The sequence below is a fragment of the Saccostrea echinata genome, unplaced genomic scaffold (genome assembly GCF_033153115.1).
Source record: "Saccostrea echinata isolate AGI-Se365-2 ecotype Australia unplaced genomic scaffold, CSIRO_AGI_Sech_v1 ptg000047l, whole genome shotgun sequence".
NCBI classification, from domain to species: Eukaryota; Metazoa; Mollusca; class Bivalvia; order Ostreida; family Ostreidae; genus Saccostrea; species Saccostrea echinata.
Window position 1 is genome coordinate 13,127,628 of NW_026889796.1, and position 25,034 is coordinate 13,152,661.

The window sequence follows — 25,034 nt, forward strand, 5'->3', positions numbered from 1 at the left end:
GGTCACTTCTTCCTTCCGCAGCTCCAACGGAAGACCTATTCGTTGCTTTGCAACGAGCTCGCTCTAGTTGTAGATACAACTGTGACGGACATGTATGACAAACAATGATAAATGAACTTCAAAATCAGATTGAAAATATTGTTTTTATATTTTCATTACAAAAATTATACATAAAACTACATAAAAACAAATGCACACATAAAAAAAAATATTGTGACTTTGAAAGAAAAAAAAATCAGCAACTTGCACCATTTTCCCGCCATGCCGCCACAGACCTATTCAAACGGAACAAATTATTTGGCGTATTTTGATTGGTTGTTTTCTTGGGAAACCCCGAGACTTGTGACGACATTGATCGCTGAAAACAAAGATGGCGGATTTGTTGATAAGACTACACTAGCACGCGGATTTTTCAATGGAAAGTGTTGTTGTAATTAGCGATGATGAAGAGAGTGAAGATGAAAAATTCGAAGCTGACTTGGAACTAGCTAGGCGCTTAAGTCTGCAGGTAAGAAGTCAAAGACAGGATGCTAAAAATGGCGTCCGAGCGAGGATAGTGTTAGGTTGAGTATGAATCAGTGCAAACTTGTTCGACCTCAACTTGGAAAAAAGAGCGTGAATGGAACACGTGCATCGATTATTTTCTCACCAATAATTGCAAAAAAGAGTAGTTATTTGTGAAAATAAACCTGGAAACTATCACTAAATATTATTCTAGGCCCAAAAACTTTGAAGAGCTCTCTAGAAAATAGGCCACACAGAAGATAGTGAATCCCAAACTAGAGCAAGTTCACACAAGGGGGCAGTTATATATTGCGTCATATGATTTAGCCTGAATTAATGATTATTGCTGCACAATAGATATGCAGTCTTGATAGATAAAAATGTTCAAACCAAACATATCATTCGTCCTTCATGATTTCTTCGTGTACAGAACAGTTAAGCTTACTGCACACTTCTATATATATGCATGTAGGTTTTTGAACTTACATAAGATAAATTTAATCAAATTCAGAAAAATGTCCAGTAACAATTTTAATGAATTAATGAAATCCGAGTAGTCAAAGGAACATGAATTGATAAACTAGCACTTGAGTTCAATCCAGGACAGGATTCAGATCTTGTGGTTATGCAAGATAGAAGAGATTATCATCAAATCATATTTAGGACAGCCTTTAGATAATCTAAGGTCATCTTGATGAAAAGTAGAGTAGAAATGTCAAGGAGATTAGGAAGTGTTAAGACCTAAGCCTTAAATTTTTGTTGGGGGGGGGGGTACCCTGGTAGACGGCAGATATTCACCCCTAGTTAGAATAATCTTTGGACAGACCCTTGCCACAATCGTTAAACTGCCATGGGTTCGTAAGACATCATCATTTGAACGATTGGAACATTTTATCGAATTCACCCTCTCCTTACCAGTGCCCTTTAAAAAAAAATATGGGGAAATCATCCCTGTTTAACATTAAAAAAAAATCTGATTTTTTTCTCTGAAAATATATCAAGTTTGGGAACAGGTTAATGGTACATCATTTGGGAAACACTGTCTTACTTACATAAACTGCTGAATGACAAATGATACCTTTGCTGGAACACATGGTCCACATTCTTTTTTAAGTGGAGGCATGCAGATGTTTTCATGACTGGGCAGTGCACAGAACTAGTCAACTACAGCATTGGTAGAAACTAGGACACATTGTTTATAATTTGAATTTTTAAAAAAGTCACTGCACCCTAATCTAAGCACTTTATCAGACATAATTTTATAAATTTAATTTTAAAAAGTCTCTGCACCATACCGGTAATCTAAGCACTTTATCGCACATAACTTCAACAGTTCAATACAAAGAAAAGAAAAATTTGTTCTTTTCAAGATTCTACTTTCACTTGCAACTATTTGCCTTTGTAAGGGATGTGTACCTCAATGACAGAATCACTCATCAGGATGATGCAATCTTAAAAAAATTATCTTCTCTTGATTTTATTTGTATTAGATAATTGAAGGTACTTCACTACATGCATATTTTTCCCATCGATGCCATAGAAAATCTCAAAACAAATAAAATGAATATAATCATGTCATAGTTTGATGGAGTTTAATACCAGTATTTTCAGAATTTCTGATCTCAACAAGTTTTTTTTTTCCTTCTTTCATTAAATCAATACCCTAATTGTATATTAGGTTGGATTAAGCAGTTGTGTAGATCATCTTACCATGCTTACTAGTAATTTATCATTGCATATCTAGTTATGATTTTGTGTTTTCCTGTCTGTTATTAGTGAAATTACAGCAAAATGTCCCTCAAAGTTTCAAGTTTAAGAAAATGTTGCCATGGTTTCCGATTGTTGATATGATTCACATTTAAATTAATTCAGAGGTTTTTCAGCTCTCTTAGCATGTCATTCCTCCTCATTAATTAAGGATGTGTGTAAGTACCGGTATGTTTCTTCAAAGTGTTAATGAACTGTGAAAACACCTCAGTTCGATCAATGATCCACTACATGCAATGGTAGTAAACTAGTATGGATCGTTAGAGATGATTTACTGTGAAATCTTGTGAAATTGCATCACTTGCATCTTCCTTCAAAAAATTCTATATAGGAAAGTGCTCTACCTTTATTTTATTATGTAGCATATTAATTAGGTCTTTATTCTCATACTTTTCTTCTGGGCTTCTGTTTTCTAGTTTTTATAGTGCGAATTGAAACATGCTCCATAATGAAAATGACAAATATGTCATCAAGAGTATATATTTTTTACATATTAATCTGGATGTATATTTCCTTTTTCTGAACAGGTCAATTCAAAAAACAAAAGTCCTATTAGTATCATCCAAGAATGATAGTTACAAGTTCTGATTTGGGAAATCCCCTTTACTAAATACAGGTGTTGATAAAAATAGATATTTGTCATTCATGGTTGTCTTGGCTGAATTTATAAAAGAAATGTGTTCTTCGATAAAAATAAAATGACAGTACCATAGCAGCAAGTTGAAACTGGAATTGGTAATTTAAAATTCTTTCATAAATCCAATGTAGGATATGTGTATTGTTCTGCCATAACAATAATATTATTTTTAATACAACATTCACTGTTTTCACATTATTAAACTGATTAATACTATCAAATTTGAAGATTTAAAAAAAAAATTATGGTATATTCACTGACTCTTTAAAAATGATATGATGATTTTATACTTTCAAAAATCAATAAATGCCATTCAAAATTTGGTACATGTACTGGTATTTCAAAGTTGTTGTTGTTGTTTTTTTGTTTTGTTTTGTTTTTTTTCCCCAAAAATCTCAAAGTAGACATAACGTTAAAACCTGTGGGGGAGGGGGGACTATTTTAAACATTTTTGAAGACAGATTATTTCCAAAATTCAACCTACAACCTCCCCCCCCCCCATTTTTCCAAAAATCTCAAAGTAGACGTAACGTTAAAACCTGTGGGGGAGGGGGGACTATTTTAAACATTTTTGAAGACAGATTATTTCCAAAATTCAACCTACAACCCCCCCCCCCCCCCCCCCCCCCCCCCGAATCATATGGTCATTCCCTATTAAAGCAGATTGTATACATGAAAAGTGAAATTGTATATCCAGTCAAAAGATTAGCAAACTTCTTTCATGAGAAATATGTGTATGTCTTTAATTTATTTCAAAGTATGAACTTTTTTATTAAGGGGTTTGGGTATGGGGATGGGATGAAGACAGATGGACTTTTCTGGAATTGAAAAGATTGGAAAAATATTGCATTATAATTAGAAAATACTTCCAACCCAACAAAAGCCATTCAAATCAATTAACCTTTTACTGCATTTGAGGAAAAATGCATTTGTGATGATGCTGTTAGAAGAAGCTAAACTTCCTTATTTTGACGCAACACATTTACTACCACCAGGAAATATGTGAAGTGTTTTGCTCGCAGTGGAAAATTGTCTTTGTTATAATTTGAATGGAAATGGTCTATTAGATGTTTCTGAAGATGGTTAGTAAGAATAAATCAAGAAATTTTTTATAACATCTGAATTTTTTAGAAGTACATTCAAGTATAAAATCTTTGTTTAATATTATTTCAATGATTGGGCTGATGTGAAATATAGATTATTTCTTTAATATCTTGTAGTGTAGAGCATCTACCTAGAATGCTTATGCAGGCAGAGTTATATATTAATGGCAATTCATTTCAGAATGTCAAGTTGACTGTTTAAAGTACTATAAATATTTGATTATAGAGTGATTTCTCTAGAATAAGCCACATCGACCATCCCAGGCTTTGATCATCTCCTATTTTATCTATTAGGTTTTGATCAGAGATACATGTATGCGCATCAGATTTAAAAGTAATCAGTATGCTTAGTCACATTTTATTTTATTTTTGCTGTAAATTTTAAAAGTTTCATATAGAATTTTTATCAAATTTGTATTTTCAGAGACACAACTTTCATAAAATTGTCAGGAAGGTGACCACAATCATTGAATTTGTTAAATTAATGTTATTTCAATATACATTACATATATATCAGAATCTCCATATGTAGGTATACATCCATTGATATTAAATCACTGTAAAGTGTAATTCACACTCCAATCAAAGCTTGATAAACAGTGCACTAATTTATTTACAATGAGAAGGCATAGTACAAATATATATCCTAGTTATGCACTGCCTAGATCTTAGTAAAGCATTCCTGACTTCTCAGAAGAGCCCTGCTCTGCAATTGACTTGCAGTGATCAGTCTGTCTCCATTCGGCACCAGTCTGTCATAGACCTCATACTGATAGAGTCCCTGGGGGTAGAGGGTTAGCAGGTAACTTGAACCAATTTTCTAGATCAAAGGTCAAGGTCAGAAAATCTTTCTGTGGAAAAATTAAATTCCTTGCCCAGAGCATATTTTCCTTTGACCCAGTCTGGCTCAAACTTCACCCACTGGGTGTCTGTGGGTAGAGGATGTGCATTGACCTTGAGCCTTTAAGTGTCTTTCTCCTCCATGATGCTGAGACAAACTTTCCAAAGTTAAAAATGATCCTCTCCAAACACAGCTACATATAGTTCTTTAGATCTCCCTTTCATCCCTTTTATTAAGTCCTTTGAGACCCTTTGGTCGGGGATGGTTGATGTCCAGTTTAATAATACAAATTTTAACTTCAGTAGATGATTATCTCAAAGCAGATCCATTGATTCCTTGAAAATTTGTTTTGTATCTTTTTGTGATATATAAAAAAATATTCATAATCATCATAACCCTGTTATTTCTGTTTTGTAGTTGTCTAAAAAAATCAATATGCCAAATATTGTGATATTGACAATTTAAGTGATTGAATTCGAATAAGATTATATAGACACACTATTTCACTGCACTGTGCAAAAATGCCTGAGTAGGTGGCTCATTTTTTTTTTTTTTTATTAAACTCGTTAAAGTAGCAATACTTAAATGACAAAATCTTTGGAAAATGATATATTACTTAGAAATGGATATAGACAAACTCCAACCTGAGGAGAATTTATATTATAAAAACATCACCCCACTCTGACTCTTACTTGATCTTACTCAATTCTATGAAGAATTTGAAGCTCCCATGACTCCACTAATTAAAAGCTCATAACTCTTAACTAAACTAGACATTATTTTATCCTTAATTACCATAATACAGCTTGAATAGTCTGGACCATACATCCTTTTGCTATGTATATACTAACCATTCAATCATAAATCACTTCCTAAATTTTGCACCTGAAAGAACTCCCTTATTTAATTTCCCATAGTATTTGACTAAAAATATTATAAATTTCAGCTTTAAATACCTGTCCTTTTAAAAGAAGTTTTTTTTTTATAGAAAGCATGATAAAATAATGTAAATGTAATCATGGTAATGTAAATGTACATTTTAAACTAATATTTTCATATAGATAGAGAGAGAGAGAACAAGTTTTGATATAACATTTTGCAGTTTTACAGTACGTGAAATAAAGAAAAACACACACACACTCATACTTTAGGTAATTAATACATGTACATTAATAGTTAATTACAGTACTTGTTTACTCAATCATTTACAAATAAAAATCCATTTCAATAAAAGATTAAAAAAAAAAACCCATACACTTCATTTACATTTCTCATAATCTTCCTGGGAATTCTATTAAGTCCTATAGTAACAAATTATTGTATTATACGTATATAAACTCATGCATTTCTTCAGTTAATCTGTCAAAAAGCCAGGTGACCCACATTACAGTCCAAACTCACCTGGAATACCTTGTTTATATACCTGATACCTGTATATATATCTCTCACCTGATGCTTTGTGAAACCTGTGATCTTACTTTATCAGACTGTCCTATTGGGCTGTTTAGAGTAATCTGGTGTGTTAATTGTCTCTATTGCTGGTTAATCTCCTGGTGTCAACTAATGGGGGGAATTGACTTCATTTCCTGTTTATTGTTTTCCTTTCTAATTGCCCTCCCCCTGGGGACAAGGGAAGATAATAGGAGTTTAATAAATCACTCGTTAACCAATTAAAATCCACTCTGGTGGATTGCCAAAGCAATGCAGAATACTCAAGATCAGGACAAGCAGTGATTAGAGACTTTCTAATGTGGCATACTGTGTTGGATTTACTTACAGAATGAGGAGTTACTGTAATATGTTCACTGGGGATGAGAGATATATGTCAAATATCTTTGATATTTTTAAAAGTCAGGATTATTACCAAAAGGATATAAAAGTTGGTGTCTTCTAATTGGCTCTAAATTGATATTGCTTGGGGTTATTTTTGTTCATGTCAACTGTTTTGAATTTGATAGCTTATTTTTGGAAACTTGACTTGTTGCATTTGTTGTAATTATTCATAATTGAACATTTTTAGGAACACTTCCAGAAGAAAAAAGAACCTCTGTATGATGTGTCACATTCTGCTGTACAGAAATTTGTTAAAAGCTTTAAAAGTAAATTCAACCAACCTTCCACTAGCGGTTCATCATGCAGTACCATAATCAAACAAGAGGAACTGGACAACCAACCACCAAGAAAAGTGCTGAAGTTAGAAGGAGGTCATTGCAGTGTAGCAAGGCCAGAAAATGACCATCCAATCTACGAGGTCATCTCGGATGACGATCTTCCAGATCTAGAGGAGGAAGATTCCAGCAGTGGATGGTGGAAGACGGAGAAGGTGAAGACGGAGGATGAACACAAGAAGGAGGTGGTGCTGGATAGCCCAGAATCCCCTCCCCCGGAAAGTCAGCAGTTTTCTACACCACTTAGGTACCACCTAGAACCAATCAGAGTGCCCCTGTATGAGGACATTTCTTCTGATGAAGATTATGAAGGTAGAACTTGTTTGCCTGTAGTTTTTAACAGAAGCATACTTTATGAAATATAATTCCATATTACTCATATGTATGGCTGATAATGGAGAAATTATGGGAAAATTAAGTCTCAGAGTGAATATTATTTTGAGATGTTGCTGCTTTCAAATTGTATGAATACTTTGTGATCTCTATGTGTACACTAATTACAAATTTGTATGTGAGACAATTCTGCCAGGTGCCTAAAGGGGAAAAATTCATGCAACTTTGTTTTTCATTTTCAGATAAATGTATAATTTTATGTGGTGTAAGAAAAAAATCTAATCAACATCAGTTATCAAAGTATCTGTCTTATTCAAAATGGATTGAAAATTAGAATAATCAAGCTATTATTTCTTTCAGTAGAGATTTCTAAGGAGAACAACAGCAGTATAATTGTGCTGTCAGAGGATGAGGAAAACTGTACAATAGTGATAGACAGTCAGGATGAGAGTGTTCAGGAAAAGCCAACGAAATTCGCTCAGGACGAGAGTGTTCAGGAAACGCCAGCAAAATTTGCTCATCACAAAGACTCTCCATTTAAGAAAATAGAGAATCAGCAGGAAACCGTCTCCAGCTCAGGTTCACCATCTGCCCCATCTTCACCAGGAGTGGAAAATTTCTTCAACAAGAACACAAAGAAAAAGCTTGCAGATATTTTGAAGCGAGTTAGTTCTAGCAAGTCACTAAATAGCAGCAACCCTGACTCGCCACCCCCTAGGACACACAGTCGGAATTCTTTAAGCTCAGCAGCCAATCAGAATGAGAGACACTTCCTTGATATTCTAGATAATACTGAACCTGAGACTGATGGAATGAGAGATTCCAAGAGCAATCTGGAAGACAGAATTAAACAAAATGTTAAAGTTGGAAAACTACGGAATAGGCGGAATGTTCGTGTTAGACGACAGACTCAAGAAATTAGTGAGAAACCATCCCAAGAAAAAGCCAGCACTAGTGGACCTTGTGTGCTTGAAGTTTTAAAGCCACTGAGAATCTCCATACTGAGTGATGATGTGAATGAGACACTGTCAAATGCACTCAGTAACCTTCATGTAAACACAATCAACAGTTGCTTTGAAGAGGGTACTGCTTTCTTAGACCAAGGACTGCAATTTATCCATGATTATTTGGATAGGCACACAATTCCAATAAACATATTTTTGGACATAGTGATCAAAGGATTGCTAGAGAGTCGGGACACCCAGATTATGTTGAAGTCATATAAAATTTTATTACTTATTCATGAGAAAAATCCAGATGTGTTCTCAAAAATAGAGTGGGATGTATTGAAAGCATTTATGAAAGAACTGTCCATCGGTGGAGGTTTATCAAACCAAGTCCCATTAATTCTTCATATGGTGGGTCTTTTCTTGAAGGTCTTGATTATGACATTTGAAGAGGAGCTTCATAGCATTGATTTAAGGGACCCAAGGAAACTAAGACAGACTAAAGTGTACAAAACACTTTCTTATGATTGTGGATACTTAAATTTAAAGGAACTAGTCAATTGGATCAGGTGTTCTATAACGAGTGGGGAGTACCCAGAGGTTCAAGATGCTGTGTACTTAAGACAATTGGTGCCAGACCAGGATCTTAAAGACCTAAACCTGAAAAGGCAGGAAGTTCCAAAAATACTCCCTTTAATGCAGAAACTGTTATCACTAGGAATTTCTGTTTCATCATCACCCTTAGAATGTGCCAAACTAGTAAGCTCAGAGCTGCTTAGGACATACATATATCTCACTAGTATAAAACATAAACGCTTACTCATCGAGACAATATGCTCAAATATCTTGAGATTTCGTCTGATCTCACTGGTACTGTTGAGTCACTGCGAGGAAACATTTGAGCCTGGTAGTGATGTGCCTCAGGATTTGAGGAGCATTTATGAGTGCTATTACTGTGCCCTCCCTCCTCGATACTCGCCTTTGACTCCGCCCACTACACCCCAGTCTGATGAAGAGAATGAATCTGCCGCCCCCCAGGTGGCATACTTCTCCCCCATTCAGGTGGAGGAGCTAGCCATGATACTATACTTTGTGACTCAGAGTTATCTACAGTGTAAGAAAAGTGAGTATTGTAATATTTATTAATGATTTATAAATGTAAATCAACATTTTTCAAAGTGTCTGAACAAAGTTGACTGTCCCTTTGTTGATGTAGTTCTAAATTTTACTTCATTTAACCAGAAAAATATATACTCAAGTTTATCATGTTTATGACCAAAATATCATTGTTAACTGGATAACACCAAGGAAAGAAATTGCTGATGATTAAATATAAGCTGAAAAAAGAATCTCCATAATAGTTCTGTATATGTACATGTGATGATATGTAAAAAATGATTGATATACAATGGATCCAAATAAATTTGATAATGGTTCAGGTTAATGTTGTTTTCTTGCAGGAAAAGGCCACAATACAGCAAGAAGAAAAGCAGTTATGAGTAAAGCAGAACTGAACAGTCTCCCTAGAGAGGATGAAAAGGACCTGAAACAGCTGCCAGCCCAGGTGGAGGAACTCAGGGGGCACCTGTTGACCCTCACCAGTGACCTGACTGAGCCTACACAAGTGTACCTGAACCTGTTGTTGTGTTTGTGTTAGGGACATTTAGGTTTTGCTTAGTATTTCTATTCAGTGTTTGAGATGGGGATTAGACGTGCAGACATAGTATGGCTGTTATGCTGGAGAGATGTCTCTTGTTCACGGAGGACATTCACTTCATAATGTCCTTCTTACTCGACAGATAGGCATTGCATTAAAACTAATATACATGTACCAGACGATCTCTTCATGATATGTCTACATGATATGTGTATCATATCAGACATGCCTACATGATATGTGTATCGTATTGGACATTCTGTTATTGCATGATACATCTATGATACAACACATGCTCTGCATTGTAATTGTTTAGTTATAAATGAAGGAATGCCTGAGTGGTTTTGGGATTGAGAGAGCTATTTCATCAATGAACACTTGCAGCATGTAAAAGAAATTCAAGTGAAAGTGTTTTTTTATGTTTTGTATGGCTTATATATTTTATTTTCTGACTGGAAACATCATGCAGCTTTATAAACAGTATACTACACTGTATTACCAATTCAGTAAGACAGTTCTGTTTAATGCTAATTGTATATTAGGAGAATATAGGATGAACTTTGTATTATTATTTTTATAAATGATGTGTTAAATGATCTCTGTTGTTGACAATCTGCTTAATGTTTGCAATGAATATTTTCTATTTCCGTGGTAGGATTGGAGTAGAACATCATGACTTCTTGTTTTATCTGTTGAGAAAGGAGTAGTGTAGAAATACAATACTAACATTTTCAGAATTGATGTTTGACATGTTTTACTTTGTACGATTAAGTAACAGTTGTGTAGGAAATTTTTTTCCTTAACCCCTGGTTGATTGTGTTCTGATGTTGTAAATTTCTAAACAAAATATTCAATTGTAGGAACTTTGAAAGAATATGTATTTATAGTACTGTTCATTAGTGCTAGGGAAAGATTCAAGGTAATGTTTTCTTTAACTTTCCTCTTTCTGTTTCATGCGTCAAATTTGATTTTTTAAAAAGACATTTTCATTAGATAATTGAATTAATTGTAGATGTCTGTTTTGACAGTACAGTTACTTTGTGTGCACGGAATATAGTACTTGTAACTTTAAGAGACTCTTGCCAGGTGTTTGTTTTGATAATACAATCACTTTATGTGCACAGATTTGTTAGTTTCCTAAATACATGTACAATACTTGTAACTTAACGAGACTTCCTGCCAGTTGGTTTCTCAGTTTAACTCACTTCCTGTGATTTCTAAATTTAAAATCGCTTCCTGAGATTTCTAAATTTAACTCACTTCCTGTGATTTCGAAATATTACTCTCTTCCTATGGTTTCTTAATATAACTAACCTATAGTGATTGTGTAGATACAACTAGTAGAAACATGTTAATTAAATGTAAAATTCTCAAACTAACTCAGTAGGTCATTCATTTTTGTTTCATGGGGAACTTCTGTCTCAATGATATGTTTTAATTGTTCCAGCATTTGAAAGTGACTCACTTGAAACTTACGTTTTGTTTAAGTAAACGATGTTATAATAGTACATGTACTGTGGAAATGAAAATTGCATACTTGACAATCAATACGAAGACAGTTTGAAATCTACTTAAAGAAAGAATATTTATAGATGTAATTGAATTCTATGTAGATTTGCTGTTAAAGTAAGTCATTTGACATCAGGAATATAGAAGCTGTATCATCTGATGTATACAGTGTAGCAGGATGCAGTAAGTATTGTGTGGTCACTGGTCAATTATAAATCACTCACCATTCATAAAAAAAGCTTAAGGTTCTGTATGATATATACTTAAAGTAACGACTGTATAGAAATTGTTTCACCAGTATCTATTGAGAAATTATTGTAAAATGAGCAAGTTTAATTCCATGTAGAATCTGCTTAATGTACATGTATTTAGTCGCATTTTATGCTATCATTCCATTTTGTCATTTCTATTGTATTCTGCTTTTACATCACACACTTCACCATCAATACAACGATGTCATTTTCATGCATTCGACATTTCCATGTATTTATTTTTATAGGTCATGTAAACTTCATTCCGTCTAGAAATCCTCTCTGAGTATTGTGTTCTATTTTAAGTTTATGTGATTGTGTTGCTTTCAGTTTTGTAAGAAAGAGTCTTTGGTCTTTTTTTCGTGTGTTGACTGCGTTTTGAATATTGGCAATTTTATGGCATTAAGTAAATTTTCTCTTTTGAAAAATTAAGTGTAACCAAATTTATGTGTCAAAACTGATAATGAGGTGAAAAAAAATTCCTCAGTCCTTGCAATACTAGATGGAAGAGCTTATTAAATTTGCTTAAGTAATGACTTGTTAAATTTTTTAATGAAGTAAAATAACCAGATGTTACAAGCAAAGGTATTGACACTTCTACATACCTGTATGGGCATATTTAGATCTAGTATACAACCTGATACATATTTTTTTGATACTTTTGTAGTTTAGTTAACCTCTCTTTTGCCTGTGTCTGAATGGTAGATTTATACAAGTTTTTATTGTTTTTGTTTCGTATAGCATTTTATACTAAAGATGTGAATATTGTTGAGAAAAAAAAAAAAACAAACAAAACAACTGTGTTTCATTGTCCATTTCTGATTAAAATGTTATTTGAAAATTCTTAGTAGAATTTTATGTTGAAAACAGTGTTGCAGTGATTGAATTCATCAATTTGTTTGCTTGCTTGTTCAACAACGTCCCTTCGAGAATTTTTCAATCATATTGAGACGCCACCACTTGTCGGTGGAGGGCTGCAAATTTAGACCTGTATTGAGCAGTGAGAGATCTTTTTTTTGTGCCAGCACCTACTGCGACACGGGACATCGGTTTCGGTTTATAGGACCGGTCTCCACTTGCACATTACACAGTGGATTCGAACCCGCTACGTAAGGATCAACTACTTACTCCGCAACTCCCGAGCAAACGCTATAACCATTGCGCCACACGGACGACTCATTAATTTGTTAATATGATTGTCATCAAGGGAGGTAAGAAGTGTGACGTCTATTCTTGACTGTAGAATCGAGGATTTTGATGCAATATTACATCCCTCTTTAATTAGGAGGAAACTCATTACACAATAACACATCTCCTAGGATAATCATTTGCTCCCTCCATCCTGTTGTGTGCATTATGTGTCAGTTGTAAACTTTTCCATCATATCTATAACTGCTGATCTAATTTTGTTTTGTTGAATTTATTCATTGTATGGAAATCTCCCATTCTATAGGATATCTATCCAAAAGATAGCTGTATGCAGGGTGAGCACTGTGTTACATTTATGTAGCACAATTTTTTATCCCATGATTTAATAACGAGGTCTGGCAGCGAGACGGTAAAGGTTAATTACAACTGAGTACATTTAATTGCTTCAATTGCGCATTCCACGGTTTTCTGGCTTATAAACAATTAAATTTAAAACAAGAAAATTCAGAGAACTGTGGTCTCCCGCTTTCGGGATATAATTGGTTGAGAGTGCAATGATTTAGGCATATTGTATCTGTCTTGTCTGTGCACCATCCGAGTGAAAGTTATAATTCTTATGTAATATTACGACCAAGATTAAACTTTTTAAAATCTAACTTCGAATTCAAGCTCATGAGTGTACAAAAGCTACGGTCAAGGTGAAAATTTTTGAAAAGTCAAACTTTACTGCTATGATGTCAAAAATCATAGTACATTCGGAGACCTACTGAACTTGTGACAAATATGAAAGCATTGTATTTTACGGTGTAAAAGTTGTGGTCAAAGTTATTATTTTTTTTTAATCACGTCAAACGTCTAGGTCATCCTGGTCAGGGTCAAGAGGTCATAGTATACTATGTATTTGGAAAGGTGATATCACAGGTAATGCACATGTGAAATATAAAAGCTCACTCTTTTCATTCAAAAGTCTGACCATGCAATATTTAAGTTTTCTGTGAGAGATTTAATGACCCGAACTTTCGCGAAAGGGGGGACCATAAACATCTTTTAAATACCACAAAAAATATTGGTGAATCAATTTATCTCATGTTTAATTCAATAGGCACTTCTTGAAAACAAGAATGGTACTTATTAGTAAATACACTTACATACATCATTCAGTGGTTACATAGTAAAGAAAAGTTGTTAAGGAATTTGCAATACACCGTCTAAAACATCAACATATTACAGAATAGAAAGTTTTTCCTCGTTTTCCTATCACAGTCCGCCCTTTTACTCAGTCACGCCTTTCTCTGCCAAATCTTGTTGTACTCTCTTTAAATAGCTGGAGTCTGGATATCCAAACCTATCAAAAAGAGCATAATATCATGAATATTAAATAAGTATGAAACTGCATATCACTCTAGATTATTTTCAGCGAACTTGTCATTTTTAAATAAATAATAATGTCATACCAGGAAAACTATATTGGAACTGTGTTGCAATGTCATTAAAATTCTTTGGTTTTTTCCCCAAGGCATTAATCAGTTGTATAAGTTCTGTATATAACGATTTTTGTCCAATATTAAGACATTTTGATATAAGCTTAAATTTTGGGAAAGGGAACTGAAAGAGATATAGATTCTGCAAGAATATACATGTACATGTAGTTCAATTTCTAGATATATATCCCAGCATTTTTCAAACTGGTACGATTGATTCCAAATTTTCGATATCGATTTGTCGAAGAGATATATTTTTTTTGACACCCTCCTCCAATTCTCAAGAAAAACCTGTTCACCTTTATCATGTTTACAATTTAAAAAAGACTGATTTCTATAATAAATGACTACCGGTAAATACAATCATATCGTCCTTGAAGCAATAACAAGAAACCACAAAAAAGACTAACGCTTGAGCTCCCGTGTTTCGGTGGGTTTTGTGCTGAATGCCGTTCCAGATGATGACGTTGTCTCTTCCTGTGGTTATGGAAGACCCAATTGTGAAGGTGAGCCGTCGATCGAACGCCTTTTGTAAGAGTCTTAGGACTTTCTGTCCTTCTGTATTGGCTGGTAGAAAGGCTGGTCTCTCAGTTCCTTCATAAGGCTGTCCTGGGTTGGGATGTTCTGGCTTTCATAAGGTGAATGTATATATTTTTTGAAAAGATAATTAAGTATACAAATTTTCATGCGTGTGCTTAGATGATTTGTAAGCTAATACATGTATCTGATAAAGCAAATATGGCTCTTTTATTTTTTGAGTTTATATTGTTTTGTTTTAGTATATATACATGTAGTTTGTCAATCATATTTTTGAACGTGCGCCTATATATAGTGGTTTGCCAATTATATTTTTTGAACGTGAGCCTATATATATTGTATTTCGTCAATTATATTTTTTGATTAGGCGCTTATGTAGTGGTTTTTCAATCAATACAGTAACATTTAAACAGTAATATATAAAATGTTTATCTGTGATACCGTAATTTTCCTGTAAAGCCACATATACATATGTTGTTCTTATACTCACCCCTTGAATTCCATTTGGAAAGTAGTACTTTATTATGATAGTTCCATGGCTCTCGTATCCTGGCAACGAAGAATACTTATCAACTTTATATTTCATTGTCCCGTTTTCAGGTTGGTTTCCTTTAGTACTATGACGTCGCTGTTCTTCGAAACCGAACGACAAAGGCGATTCATCTGATTGCACCAGTCGATCCCAAGATCTTGCTCTTTGCGAGCTGAAATCTTCAAAGAAATGTGTTCTCAAGGATTTCCCTCTGTCTTCTTTGCTACTTCTTTTGTTGATGATTTCAGAATCGCTCCTGAAATTCAAGACATGTGCAGATTTGTTAACAACCACACAGCTGTTAATTTCAAAAGCCTCAATCAGGGAAGAGGTAATTCTCGTGTTATGGTTAATAAGATGTATCTCTCCAATATGGCAGGTATGTTCTCTTGTGGAAGCAAAGTCTGAAAAAACTGAGAACCAGGCCTGGCAACATTTTTGAAGGTCAAACATATCCTTTTCGATAAAACCTGAATGTAATAAAAGAGTGTCATCGACATATACCTTGAACATAGAGCCATAATCAACATTTCACAAGATTACAGGTATTTATTTCAATAAAAGCACTAACCTGCTCCAATAAGAGGAATGGCGACTTTTTTCCAGGACCGAGAACTTATTTCATCAAGCGCTCTCATAAGATAAGACTTGTACTCTTCAAATCTGCGATCTTTCGTAGAAGATAACGGATATAGAACCAAATGCAGTACGTATCTAGCTCCAAGTGTTCCTCCCTTGCAGTGCAAGACATCGCCTAATTTTGCAATATATTTCAGTCTTCTCATCTTTTCAAATTCTTTTTCATATTCTTGACCTCCGGCTTTTCTGACTGCATTTCTCAAGAATCCAAAATCTGATAAAGTAGGGTCAGTTCTTATAACAATGGCATCTCCATGGAACTTCACAATACTCCCAGTGTAAATCTTGACAATTAATCCATTCCTGAACTGAAAACCTTTCACAGGGATATGGGCTATTGTTGTGTCTGGAAGTCTGACTAGCTTTGCACTAGATCTTCCACTTTCTGTCGAGATGTTTGGTCTGTTTACCTGGATGAGACCAAAGTTTTCATATTCAGCTGATGTTTGTTTCGGAACATCCAATTTACTGAAATTTTTAAGTCTTGGAGTTCTTTCTGAACTTGATAGAGTAGTCCACTGAATATATGGGTATTTTTTCTTTATTGTGGCTAAGTTAATCAAATTTTTACTTTTTTCGATGTTTTCAAGAGCTTCTCTTGTTTTCTGTACAATGTCTGGGTCTATATCAACAAAATGTATATCCCGTATCGAGCTCTTCAATCCATTATCTTTGCTAAATTCATGAACAGAAACAGCCCATATTTCTGCAGTCAGTTCCTTTGGCACTTCAAAACCATCTTCAAAAAAAAAATGAATAACAATATACAATGCACCGGCATATATTCTAAACTCAACTTCTCATACGAGACAATTGCATGATTTCATGGGGAGCAACTTCACTGCAAGAATGGACTATAAAGAAAATAATTAATTACTTTATAATTATATGAATTAAAATTAAACATGTAAGTCATGTTTAAGAGCTCAAATTGATGACTCTTCAATTGTAAGAAAAAAGTAATTTGTTTACATAGGCGGACCCAAGAATCATTCCAGGGTGGGGGCATACCCATACTCACAAACACAAAATCAAACCCACGTGTCCTAATGGGGTGCAAGTTTGAACAAACCTCAGTATCCATGGGACTTTAAATGCCCTCGTAATCGAATATTCGGGGGCATATAATTTTTGTTCTGTCCATCCACCTGTTTGTCTGTTTATTTGTTTGTCTGTTTGTCCACAAAAACTTTAACCTCGATCGCCCATAACTTTTGATTGATTGGAACTATGGCTTTCATATTTCACAGGTGTATTCCTTGTGACAAGACCTTTCTTTGGGTATAACATATTTGACCTCATGACATTGACCTTGGAGTTAGACCAATTTCTGCAAAATTTTACTAAACTTTAACCTTGGCCATAACTTTTGAACAGTTGTCTGAGATGCTAGGGCTTTCATACTTCACATCTGTATTTCTTGTGATAAAACCTTTCCTTGGGTATAAATATTTTTTACCTTTTGACTTTGACCTTGGAGTTTAACCCACGTTTAAAAAACTGTAACCTTGACAATAACTTTTGAAAGGTTAGAACTAAGGCCTTCAATTTTCACAGATGTGACAAACCTTCCATTTGATAGCAACAATTTAGACCCTCGACCTTGACTTTGGAGTTTGACCAACTTTTTAAAAACTTTAACTTGGTCATAATGTTTGAACAGTTAGTGTTAGGGCTTTCATAAATCACATCTGTTTTCCTTGTAACAAGACCTTCCCTTGGGTACCAACAATAATATTACCCTTTGGCCTTGACCTTGGAGTTTGATCTATTTTGAAAAACCTTAACTTTTGAATGGTTGGTGCTAGGGCTTTCATATTTTACATGAGTATTTCTTGTGACAAGACCTTCCTTTGGGCGCCATTAATTTTGACAATTTGACCTTGTCATTTGACTTATTATTCAAAAAAACTTTAACATTCACCATGATTTTTCAAAGGTTGGTGCTAGGGCTTTCATATTTCATACATGTAGTTATATTCCCTGAGACAAGACTTTTCTTTGGAGAACAACATTTTTTATCTTTTGAACCTTGACCTTGGAATTTGACTTGCATTTGAGAAACTTTGACTTTCGCCACAAGCTGCTATACGGGGGGGGGGGGGCATCAGTGTTTCACAAACACATCTTGTTTTAAAACATGTAAATTATCACCGATACCTGCACTAATGGCTGGGAAGGCAATAGACGTTGCTCCCTTTCTTTGCGCCATTTCAAGGGTATTTAAGATTGTCTGCTTGAGATCAGAAAGGCAGTCAATTTTGTTTGGGTACTTCTTCCATCTTGGCCCAATAACATGCAGAACAAATCTGAAATGAAGATTGCCCGCTGATGTCAAGGCTACTTGAGTGACCTTCAACTTTCCATATTTTACGATACATGCTTTTGATTCCTCAGTTAGTGTTTGACCTGCAGCTTTTGCTATAACTGCTGCCACACCTGAACGATGACCTAAATCTTCACTTGCAGCATTCACTATAACATCTACATTAGCATTCAGGATTGATTCACAGTACACAAAGATATTTAATTGTTCTTTTGTTGTACATACACAGTGAAGTTTAGAATGCATTTCCCCTCTTGTTTTATCTAAATGATACCTAGCTGAAAAGGGCGGGTATCGATTGTGATTTGGGGTATACTCTGAATTATCCCTCATTTTTTGCCTTAATACAATGTAATCCCAATCCTTCGTTGCTGCATCAACATAATCCTTCACTCTGGAATAAATACGGATTTCTCTTAAGTCTGGACTTGAAAAAAGTTTGACAAATGAACATTTCTGATAATTCTTCACAAATTGTTTGGCTGCATCCACATGTGCCCTTTCCACGGTAATATGCCTAGAATGCACATGTTCTAGTTTTTTAGTAAGGTTAGTTATTTTTTTACTAGTTCGTATGTCCTTTTCATCACAGAGAGTGATTGTAAGTTTTGATATTGGATTGTTCTCCCATTTTATCTTAATGGCATTATTTATTCTGTGTAATTGGATTCTGTCTTCAAAACATGACAGCTTTCCCACATCATCACTGTAAAAGGTCCAGCTCTAGTGAACAAGAAAAGTAGAATAAAACATTAGCATTCACAAGTCTTAAATATTTACTAACAAGCAAATATATTGATAAAATTATAATGAACGTAACATAGTAAAAATCCAATAGTTTATACTTTTGCCTTTGCTGCAGGTTAGACAATTTCTACCTCTTAATCTTTCATTTCTTTCATCTTATTACAAATACAGTGAAATCACTCATTTTCGTGTGGTTTAATTTTTGTTGTTTTCGAGATACATGTATGAACACATGAATTCATGTCCACCACGAAATGTAAAATATCATGCACATAACTATTCAACAATTCTTCATCCACGAAATCAAATCCCAATGAACCCAATGGCATATTCTTTCCTTAAACCACAAAAATTTGCCGACCCCACGAAATGAAGTGATTTTACAGTATATAAAATCCTATACATTGCCTCCTTTATATCTCAGACTCGTAACATTTTTGACAACCCATTAACAATGCCCAAACTCGAAATTCCTATTTCAGGCTGGGTGTGGGGGTTGGATCTTTCTCTAACTTTTCAGTATATGTTTTTAATGGTGGAATTTGCCAATGTTTAACAGTATAGCAACAATTAGTGGGGGGACCAAGCAGCTTCCAAATGAAAATTTTCATAGCTAAAATACATCAAAAAACTATTCTCAGAGAAAGTGGTCGAGGGATGAGCCCCCCTCCCCCGTACTTATATCCTCCTGATTTTAAATTGATAAAACATTCATTTCTCCTTTTAGTGATTTAAATAACCCTCGAGTACTTTTAGACAAAATACCCATGAACAGTCGCTTTTAAAATTATCTAGATTTACCATGAGGGAGACCACTAAATGATGGTCATCTCCTTCGAACCCCAACCCACACTTAATTCTCCTTCCCCAGTACCTTGAACTTGTGCTAACAGTCTTGTGATAGGTTAGAGAGGTTGAGATATTAAACTTGTACGTGTACGTGTGCACAAACTTTGATGTACACGTACACGTTTTTTGTAATTTTTCTGTTAAGATTTTAATGACGTGTAACATGAACGTGTAGACTGCAGGTCATTCACTCAAAATAAATTGTAAATTGTGTAACTGAATGACTTCGAAATAAAATGACATTCAAACGAGAAAATTGAAGATTATGAAGGCGAATGAAATGTGTCAATTTGTGACCGTGTAATAAGTTTTTGATGGAAACTATTAGAAACTAGCTTTTACTTAGCACTTGGCCTGAAGGTTTCAGGACCTCGAGTAAAGGTCATCTGGGCAAGTTCGAAAGGGAACAGAAATAATTCTTTGTTGGCCACAACCTTACAATGCAGATATTGCAGTAGTAAAAAAAGGTTTCAATGAAGCCTTTGGCTTAAGTGTAATGGATTACATAGATACCAATGGGAGACTCCTATGAAATATTCTTGCTCAAATGAACATAGTTATATTAGAAAAACCAACCTTTCGAATATTAATATCTTCTTTATCAGAAAGTTTGCTTATGTGTGCATATTCTTTGACTTCTTCTTTTGGGGTTTCCTCATAACATTTGCCCTTGATTGTTTTCATAGCAAAATTTTTAGAATCGCCATTAGAATTTTCTTCGTTGCCAATTGGCATTTTGCCTGATTGTAATCTCTTTTCGTGCAAAATCAAACTGTCCATCTTAGTTGCATTCAATGGAATTTGTTCATTTTCTTCTTTTTGTGTACAGTCCTTGGTGTTAAGTGGAACGTGCATGCCAGTAATGGTGCCATCGTTAACTTTTGGGTTGCCTAACGAAGAGAAGGAGAAATTGAACCCCAAAAAATTTTGATGCAGTAGACTTAAACTTTTTCAAAGGAAAAAAACTGAACGTGTACACTACCTATATACAAGATGGGTGGAACCCAACATTCTCCTTCCGTTTTCTCAGCAACTATAGAAGAGTAAAGAGATCGGTAAAGAAACTTGTTTTAATTAAAACACTTCTCAGTATAACATGGTGTCTACGATCTTTAAGCTCAACCGATACACCCTTCAACTTCTTAATCTGTTATTATTTTACTACATAATTTTCATTCATCATATCTCAAAATTTTAACTCATACGTCAGTTAAAATTCTTATCTTTAGAGAGAGAGGGGGGGGGGGGTTAATTATATGTTTGCCTCTACGATAACTATAGATTTATTGATTTAGCAATAGAGATGGTCAAAAGTCATAGAAACCTGGACCAGTAAATTTAAATCATATGTACTGCACAACTGAGTTCCTCGGTTTCTTAAACAGTTAAAGTATATCATTGAGGGAGTTAGCAAGATTCCAGTTCCCCAAGGCCAGGACTATTTCCCGAGGCGAAGCCGAGGGAAATAGTTCTGGCCGAGGGGAACTGGAATCTTGCTAACCCCTGCAATGATATACTTTTAACTGTTTTATTATACCGATACAAACGTAAAGTTTAGAGGATTCAGATAGCGTGATTTCAAAGCAGGGATTAGCTCACTGAACTAACACACGGGGATTAGTTCATTCACATATCATACCGATGTAAAAGTAAAATCAAGAGGATTTCGGATGACCGGGAATTAGCTTCGAAGCAGGGGTTAGCTCACTTGAATAACGCACAGGGATTAGTCCACTCATTACGATTTCTAGGGAATTAGACACATCTAAAGATCTAATGTTGTATAGGGAAAAAAATCAATAGAGGTATAATAAATAAAGTTATATCGACACTATATCTTAGCTTGCATATTATTTTATTCATAACAAACTAGCTTTAGAAAGGCTACTTGTAATTTCTAGCTCACCTGAGCAGAAGGCTCAAGTGAGCTTTTCTGATCACATTTTGTCCGGCGTCCGTCTGTCCGTACACTTTTCATATTTTCGACCTCTTATTAAGAACCACTGGGCCAATTTCAACCAAACTTACCACAAAGTATTCTTGGGTAAAGGGTACTCAAATTTGTTCAAATGAAGGGCCACGCCTTTTTCCAAGGGGAGATAATCACAAATTAGTAAAAATAAAAAATGACATTAAAAACTGCTTCTCAAAAACCACTATGCCAGGAAAGCTGAAACATATGTGAAAATATCCTTAAGAGTAAATTCAATGACGATTAAAGTTTTACATATGAATATTTAGGAAAAATCTTTAAAAACCTTCTTCTCAAGAACAACAGAGCCATGATTGGTCATATTTCTATGGAAGCATCCTCTAGTAGTGTAGATTCAGATTTGTTCAAATCTTGACCCCCGAGGGTAGGGTGGGGCCATGATGGACGATCAAAGTTTAACATATATAGGGATCTATAGGGGAAAAAATTAAAAATTTTCTTCTCAAGAACAACAATGCCATGATGGGTCATATTTGTATGGAAACATCCTCAAGTAGTGTAGATTCAAGTTTGTTCAATTATGACCCCCGGGGGTAGGGTCTGGCCACAATGGGCGATCAAAGTTTTACATAGGAATATATATGAACATCTTTAAAAATCTTCTTCTCAAGAACAGCAAAGCCAAGATTGTTCATATTTATATGCAAGCATCCTCAGATAGTGTAGATTCAGATTCATTCAAATCAAGACCCCCGCAACCCCCGGGGGAAGGGTGGGACCACAATGAAAGTTCAAACTAATAGGAAAAAAGCCACAATTAGTCAAAGAAATATTTTAAAAGCATTCTCAGTGTAGATTCAAGTTTGTTCAAATCATACACGCCCCCCCCCCCTCCTTTAGGGGGACGTTGGGATCCCTTATATATTTAAACTTTTCTATACTGAACTGATTTCTGCTTTTTCCTAGCCACAATGCTAAGGTGAGCGATGTGGCCCATGGGCCTCTTGTTTTCTCTGCGTCCTCTTCTGAAGCCAAGTGTCTCTCAGGATGACTAAGGCTTAAACAAATTTGAATCTAAAATGAAGTTTTCTACTGATTATTTTCTGTCATTTATGCATTATTTTGGATTTTTATTAAAGTATATAAATTTATATTTATATAAAGTCCTATAAATTGATAAATTGATAAAAAATGTCTAGATTTATAAAGCTGATGACAAAAAGAAAGAAATATAAATATCATATAGAAAGTCTAAAATTTCTCAATTTATATACTTCTCAGATTTGTATATTGCATCATTTACCCCAAATAATTAAGTCCGACAATGCATACTGTTCCATGCATTCCCTATTTTTGAGCATGTGTTCTAATCAGAACTGTTCCTCACTTATATACATTATACATATGCAATCACAAAAGTGATAAGCTCCCTTTAAACTTTAGCTCAGTAAAACAAAGAATATGCATATCCCCCCCCCCCAAAAAAAAAAAAACACCACCTTCATTGGTTCATTCTTCAGCTCATAAGCATGTTCGGATTAGTATTTGATTTACCGTCGTTCCTATTGGAAAAATCTGTAACAAAGTGTCCTCCATTTTCTTTTATGTGTTCTTTCTCACAGCTTTCGCACAAGGCCCTTTTACACACGGTACAGTACCGTCTCACCCCTTTACGACACAGAGAGCATATTATCACGTCTTGGGCGGTAGTGGCCATTGTGGAACAATCCAATGATAATGAAAAACCACCAAAATTCTAAAAACTGTAAAATATTTCTAAGTTAACGACCAAATTGCCAAAAAAAAAAATCATCTTTTCGTAAGTATAGATTCAAATTACCTTGTAATTTTTCTGCGAATAATTTTTACTTTCTTTTTATTCATCACAGGAAACCTAGTTTTGGTTTGAACAGAATGTAAACATGCATCTTGAGTGAAACACTTTAACGGAGCATCAAGTATTCAACTGGGCAATTTTCCAAAATCATGTATGTTCGCAATCTATGCAATTATATACTATTTTTTGTATCAAATTACCTTAACTAAATAAATGGATTTTAATTTCAGCTCGAAATGTGTTTGTTATTTTCTGTTAACTGTTACACGGACCCTAAAGATTGTTTATCTTTTCTGCTCTTCCTAAAGGGCCATTCCGGCATAATTGTTTAAGATAACTATTCTTCTTCATTAAATGTTTTCTTAATATATAAAATGTATAATCAAGTTTGCAGAATCATAACTGACAGGGGAAAGGATAAGTCTAGTAATCTACTGTGAATGTAGGACAATTCTTAAATAGGCTATCTAAGAGAATCTATGTCCTCTGCTTAATCTGCTTAATTAAGGATAGAATGTCATTTGAAAAAACCCATATACAGTTGATCTTCGACCCAAAATCTCCAGGGGTCACATTTAAGTCACCGGGAGATATAATATAAAATTCCATTGCAAAAGCAAAGGACTATAAAAGATCTCATCCGAAAACTTAATGTGTATTACTGAGCATTTCAAACCATAAATAAATTTGTGACCTTGACCTTTCGCCTCACCTCATCCTTGACCTCGAAACAATAGGGTCTTCTTTAAATCATAGAGTTGTGATATGAAATAGCATTTCAAAAGCTAAAGGACCTTTCGAGATATCATTCGGAAGCTAGAGTGTACCTTTTTTTCAAACCATATTCTGTTTAGATTTCTGACCTCAACCTCTCACCTTCTAATTCAAACCAATGTCTTTCTTGAGATTCATTGACCCTTTGATAAGAAAGATAACTCCCATTGGGATCAAGAGCTAATATTCCTTTATAAAATTTTCAAGTCAAAATTGCAGTAATTGTGTTTCTATCTAATTTTGCCCCGCAAGATATGCTGAAATTGTGTGAAATTTCTGACCTTGCCCTTTTACCTACAAATCAATACGAGTCTTCTATAAGTAATAGAGAGTTATGATATGAAATTTCATAGTAAAAATATTAATGATTAAAAGGTCTTTTAGAAATTATCACCAAATAGCACTATAAAAGAATAAAGGGTTATAGACAGACAGAATGACGGACAAGCAGACGGGACAAACAGAAGACTCAAAGTTATGGAATCCGGAAAGGGGCCATGTAGTTCCCTATCG

The 25,034-nt window shown here is 34.6% G+C and overlaps 2 protein-coding genes across 3 annotated transcripts; one reads left to right on the forward strand and one right to left on the reverse strand.

The window, feature by feature from the left end:
- The first annotated feature begins 371 nt into the window (after nt 1–371).
- Nucleotides 372–12,558, forward strand: LOC133202788 (uncharacterized). 2 transcript variants are annotated; one of them, XM_061338659.1, is made up of 4 exons: nt 372–508; nt 6,873–7,332; nt 7,714–9,423; nt 9,761–12,558. In XM_061338659.1, exons 1-4 carry the CDS (start codon nt 416–418, stop codon nt 9,955–9,957), a joined length of 2,460 nt encoding a protein of 819 aa, XP_061194643.1. In that variant the 5' UTR covers nt 372–415; the 3' UTR covers nt 9,958–12,558. The 2 variants fall into 2 exon arrangements, with proteins under 2 accessions (XP_061194643.1, XP_061194644.1); XM_061338660.1 differs by having other exon boundaries at nt 7,717–9,423.
- Nucleotides 12,559–14,041: 1,483 nt separating this feature from the next.
- Nucleotides 14,042–18,627, reverse strand: LOC133202495 (uncharacterized). Its single transcript, XM_061338335.1, has 5 exons — nt 18,216–18,627; nt 15,988–16,794; nt 15,375–15,886; nt 14,758–14,975; nt 14,042–14,211 (listed from the first exon to the last, which is right to left on the reverse strand). Exons 1-5 carry the CDS (start codon nt 18,625–18,627, stop codon nt 14,139–14,141), a joined length of 2,022 nt encoding a protein of 673 aa, XP_061194319.1. The 3' UTR covers nt 14,042–14,138.
- Between the last annotated feature and the right edge of the window lie 6,407 nt (nt 18,628–25,034).